Source organism: Neolamprologus brichardi, chromosome 10, assembly GCF_056152115.1.
Source record: "Neolamprologus brichardi isolate AB-2024 chromosome 10, ASM5615211v1, whole genome shotgun sequence".
NCBI classification, from domain to species: domain Eukaryota; kingdom Metazoa; phylum Chordata; class Actinopteri; order Cichliformes; family Cichlidae; genus Neolamprologus; species Neolamprologus brichardi.
Genome location: NC_142113.1, coordinates 28263933 through 28269932, shown reverse-complemented (window position 1 = coordinate 28269932; position 6000 = coordinate 28263933). Strand labels below are relative to the sequence as shown.

The 6000-nt window shown below is 37.6% G+C and overlaps 1 protein-coding gene across 1 annotated transcript in view; it reads left to right on the top strand.

Moving 5' to 3' along the window:
* Positions 1-374: 374 nt before the first annotated feature.
* The window catches only part of LOC102781031 (F-BAR and double SH3 domains protein 2-like), a 41034-nt gene continuing 35408 nt past the window's right edge, over positions 375-6000 (top strand). The window contains exons 1-2 of the mRNA XM_087847485.1: positions 375-811; positions 4108-4205. Of these exons, the coding sequence (XP_087703611.1) occupies positions 791-811; positions 4108-4205 (119 nt within the window). The 5' untranslated portion in view covers positions 375-790. The remainder of the gene's footprint in view (positions 812-4107; positions 4206-6000) is intronic.

Sequence of the window (6000 nt, the reverse complement as noted above, 5' to 3'; positions counted from 1 at the left end):
TATTAGCTTAGCACAACAACAACAGGCGCTCTCTCACCCAGGAAACACGCAGAGAGAGAGAGCGTCACCCTGTAACCATGGCAACCATAACGCTGCCACCTGGAACAACAGCACGTAGCTGTCAAACAAAACCCAAACAGTCCTGACCCGCCACAATATGAAACAGGGAAGTACCGCCGTGTAATCCATTTATTTCAACAAAGTAACTATATTCTAAATACCACCTTTTTAAATGGCAACTGTAACGGAATACAGTTACTCATATTTTGTATTTTAAATACGTAACGGCGGTACATGTATTCTGTTACTCCCCAACACTATCTATCTATCTATCTATCTATCTATCTATCTATCTATCTATCTACAAAAATCTCATGATCCCATGTATAACGCGTCTTATGTGTTAGGCATGTGTTAATTCGTTACAAAATAACTTACATAAAACCTTAAAATATCTGTTCAAAACCACACTTTGACCGAGCGTGCTTTTATTTTCAAGATTCTGCACGGAAGTAGCCTCTATGTTTCCCAGAACCGGGCTCTTATTTCGAAGGTTTGTCGGGAAGTGTGCCTTAATTGCGCAGGGTTTGATTCGCTGCAGTGTTTTCTGCGCCCTGGGGCCACAGTGTTTTCAACGGGACTCAACTTACTACTTGCTGGACTCGCCATGGCCGCTTGAGCCTGCTGAAATATTCTTCTTCCGTTATCATTTGGTCGTAGCGTTTGGACAGACTTTTTTTCAGACATACTTTCGCCTTCTTTTGCGTAGTTTTTATGTCAAGGAACAAGGATGCAGCCTCCGCCGAGAAAGGTGAGTTTTTGCCGTTGTAGCCCCCTGAGCTAACGTTACTTCGACGGACTGGTGCATATTTAATGGTTGGAAATTTATGCTTTGTTGCTCTTCGCCCGGTTTAAATGAAGAAACTCCCCTTTTATTCTCCAAATATGTCCTTGTTTGTTTGCTTATATGTCGATTTTGCTTTCATTACCTCTATAAATACCACCACAAGAGGAAAACTTATTTTAAAAGACTCCCATGTGCCACTTTTTTAAGGGAGAATAGCCCCGTTAACGTGCCCCGTTCCCTCTCGAACGGAGAAAGGGTCCTACTAAAGTGACAGCTAAAATTAATAAATGCATCCGCAAAAGTGCGCACATCTTAGAAAAAGTTTATTTTGTTTAAATAAATAATATAAACGGAGATTTTCTTTTACATCGGCGCAAAACTGATCCAGCTAAGCAACGCTTAAGTTCAAGTAAATGCCACTTTGGCTCCCTCCTGTCCCGCTGCCACCCGCTAGTTAAGAGGAGCAGAGTTGGGGGGTGAAAAGCTGGAAGAAGGTCCTCATTTTATCCAACGCAGATACAAGTTGTATTTTTATGTGTGCCGATTTTAAGAGGAGGACTAACCTTATTGTAAAACTTACAAGTCAAGTTAAGAACTATGATGCAAATATTCCTATAGCTCCGGGAGAGTCAGTTGACAGATACTAGTACGGAGTTTTGTGGAATTTTTTTTCTCTCTAACAAAAAGTCTGTGTGCGGAAGAAAAGCACTCGTTGGCTTAAAAGGGTGTATTTAAAGCTTAAAACAGCTCAGTAGGTGTTAAAGTATAGATTAGTTCTAAGTGTTTTATTACAGAAATAAGCATGAAAGCAAACAAATCTCAGCAAAGTCTGCCTCTATGCGAAAAAATGTTCATGTGGGATCATATTTCAATAACAAGACTCAACAGCAGGGCAGTTTTTTTAACCACAGGACATTTTGTAAATATAAAGCTGTTAGGTTTTGGTTAATTTTTGTTTTGTATTTGGAGCTTTATGGAGCGTTTAAAGATTTTTTTAATGTGTTTGGACATTTTGCATGACCCCCATGAAGGGTGATGTAATTGTAAAAATCTGTGTTTTTCCTGTTGATGCCCTAGGGAAAAACTTTTTAACTGTTACACAAGCAGTCCGTTTAACATACTGATAGCTTGAAAATATAATTTACAATGGCAGCAGTGTTGATTATTGTGGATTTTTTCTATGTTTTTGCAAATTGTTTATTAAGGTAAAGCATCTTTGATGACTTTTTATCTAGTTTATGTTATTTTAGCTGAGGTTCTTGGCCTCTGCACTCGCTCGTGAAGGAATAAAGGCACTGCCTGCACTCCCTTTTATTGTACTTAATAGTTTCACGCCCAAGGATGAACCTAAAGATACTGAATCATATCTGTAAGGAGATATTAATTAATAATAATGATTTATTCTCACACAGCCACAAAATGTATAATAAAACAAATTTAATTCTGCTTGTAATTGTGTTATTAGCAGATTATTTTGACATTTTTGGACAAACAAGACACTAATGAGGCTTTGCTTTCTATCTTGTGTTCCTTGGACTCTTAGTTAGCTAAAAGTTTATCTCAAGAATTATCTTAGACTAAAGACACAACATTGATTTCTTTATTGATCAGTACGCTACCTTTGTGTGGTACTTTGGTCCATAAAGCATTAAAAAAATCAAAAAAATCCATCCGAAGTGCCTCAAAGCATACATTGTATCATTAGATTGCTTATTTTATTCTCTCTTTGCTCGCAGACTAAACAAAAATAGATCATCAGAATAGCTGATTGCTTTTCGGCCTGATGACTGGAATAGTTAACTAATTTCTCCACCTTTTACTAGCTCTCAGTAAGTCATTTCTTTATAATTAAATTGCAAGATGTGTTAAGCATCGTGTTATTAAACTTACTTATGATATTTTCAGTTATTTGTTTTTGTTATAAAATGAAAACAGGGTGATGGATCGTGTGAATTATGTGGGATGGGAATGAAACACACTATATTTTGAGTTAAGAACATATATATTTTTACTAAGATGTCAGCTAAATATCCAGAAGTGCACTGATGGTTAGAGGATGAAGTCTTTATTTTAAAATTTTGGTGTTTGCCTGTGTTTTAGAAGCTTGGAAAACACATCAGATTCAACATGGCCAGGCTTTATTATGCATTATCTGGTTCAACAAAATTGACACCCCTGGCCGAAAGTAATTGGCGTCACAATGGTGGTTTAACTTTCTCCACCTACATCAGTCAAACATTATCAGAGGAGCTGGTGATAGGGATCTAAGACAATACGCCACAAAAAAATAAAGCTGTAATGAATCAGAAAAGAAATGTTGCACAAATGTGTCCAGCTGTGTAAAATAGACCTGCAGCAGATTAGAACCAAGCATGAAAACATTCATTTTCTGCATAACCAACTGGATGCATGCAGATTCCAGTGACTGTGCGATACATTTTTATGCTGCAACTTTACAGAACTGCATTCCTCCATGTGTTGTTAGTAAGATACAGCTCAACAGGTTGCATGCAGTCCTGCAACAGAGAATCTATAACACACTGAGAACATGCTGTAAGCTAAACCCCCCCCCCCCCCCCCCCCCCCCCCCAAAAAAAAAGTTTTACACCAAAACTCTGAACATAACCTCTTATGGAGTAGGTTATGCTTTCAGTTGTCATGGTGACCTGGCCAGGTAAGAAGAGCTCTCTGAAAACGCTGACTTTAAGCAAACGTGTGTTGCTAACCGAGGTTTCTCGTTGTTGCTTTCTTGTATTTCGGCTGGGCATATTGTTTTGAACATCATACAATGATAAAATAAAATGATCATATTTGATTTTTGATTTGTTTTTTTTAACAGATTTTCACTTTTGAGTTGTAATAAAAAAGTGGAAAATTGACCAAAATAATGAGACAAAACCTCCAAATCAGTTGATATTAATAAGTTCATTTCATATGTATTTATACGACAAGTTCAAAACACTCCTGGTGGTCAGTAATGAGACTCTTGGTCTTTTGATTCACATCCAATTAGAAACCCAGAGAGACCAATTCTCACCTGGTCGCAGGTACTGCTTGATAACGATGGTTATCACTTCCAGTAATGCCAATTATGAGCTAAGCTGAATCAGCTCATAATTAAGCTGAATCTACCCTCTAGAGGTGCTCCTGTTGTGATTGTGCAGGATGAAATCTCCTTGGTCTACCTGTATGAGGTTAAGAAGAAGAAGAAGACAGCTTTAAGGTGTTTCTAATGAGCCTTGTTCTGTTCCCCTGTTCAGGTCCGGGTCACCCAGGAGTTGAAACACATTCATGCTGAGCAGATGAGCAGATTACAGATCAAACACCAGACAGAGTGTGACCTGCTCGAAGACCTGAGGTAAGCAAACACAGGTGCATCACAGGGTACCTATTAAATGCCAAGATGATTTTGCTGAAGAGGTAAAACAGTTTCAGACTGGTCCTCATATGCAAAGCTGTTCGTCTTCTAAAAGCAATTAGAACATTTCCATGAACATGGCCATGAATCTTTTAATCTAGTAGCTGGAGATCAAGCATTAACCAAACACCTCATGCTCTTTTCCATCAACCTTAGAAACAGCACAAAAAATTCAGTAAACATGATCACAGCAAGTGACAGCACTCAGTTAAAAAAGAGGTATTTTATTAGGATTTGCTAATTGGAAGCTATTGCATTATTCACGAGAGAGCTGCTACTGGGAACAAAGCGTCTAACATCCTTGCCTGAGTTTTAGGGTGTGTTTAAATTCCAGTATTTAAGGGTCAAAATCTTTGGCTTTGGTTGTAGCTTCTCCTCTGCTCTCTGCTCCATATTTCTCTATGAAAATGACAACAAAGGAGGGAAACTAAAAGACTCACTGCACTGAAATAAAATGAGTTTGTATGAAATAGTGAAATAGTGTGTGCACACAGACTTTATTTGACCAGGCTGCTCAAGTATGTCTGGGGATATATAGTATCATATACCCAAAAAACACATCATTTTCTCACTGAAGAGTCTTGATATTTGAAACAAGGACACATGTTTTCTTGCTATGTGTATCACAATTCATGGAGTTTATCTTAATTGTCCACCATGTGGATGATTCTACAATTCATTTGTTTAACGTTTACTTAACAAAAAATTGTAGGGAGTTTAGTCACGGCTAAACAGCTTGCTGTGACCTTTCTCGTCTCTTTTTTCCTTAACATCTGACTCATTTGCTGTTATGGCACTCCTCAGGTCCTCAGCTTCTTAGCTGCTTCTCCAGCAGGTCTCCCATCCTTGCTCTACAGCTGGTATTGGTAGTCCCTCTTATGCCCTGAGATTCCTTCTACCGCCACAAGTTCAAGCACTAAATTAAAAACACAAATGTGCATTGTATTTTCAAATTTTTCCTTATAGTTTTTCCTGGCACGCAGGATTGGTTAGTCAAAGCTGGTGTCTATAAACATTAAAATTAGCCTGTTTGTTGTTATGTTTGGACAAAGTGAAGCTTTGTGCTTAGCTAAGTTAGCAAACTTCTGGCTTCATGTACGGGCTACAGCAAAAACACATAACTGTAAGCCATTATTCAGTGCTGATTCAGGCATCTGCTGTTGTAAATATGTGAATGAATAAGTGTCCATAAAAAGTCAGTCAAAGCTCCTCAGAATCAGCATTTATTCTGAACAATGACCTTTTCTTGGGATGCAAGTTTTCTTTTTATACTATAAACATTTTAGAAATTACAGTCTCTTGAAGCACAGAGGGGTGGGCCAAAATGTGTTGCTTTTCTTATTTGCCTTTTTTTCATCTTTTTTGAGCCCTCAGAACACATTTAAGCACATTTAGCTCTGCCAAAAGCTGCAACTAATTTAAATCAATTTATAGCCAAAGACTAGTTTTTGTTAATCTTTTCTTTCTTTTTTATTTAATCTCTTGATAATGGCACCATTATCTACCTACAAAATGACAACATGATGTGATTTTATTCTGTATTGTCATTCTCATGTTTTCGTTTTACACACCTTAAAGTAGAAATTAAACCAATTATTTCTTCTTACGTTTTTCTGAGGCTATTTGAAGGTTGTTTTTCACTTTTTAAAGAAACCAAATCCAAAAGTCAAAGTGGATTAGTCTATAAAACTGAGGATCGGGCCAAGTAAACAAATAGTGACACAGAGAGCTCTGT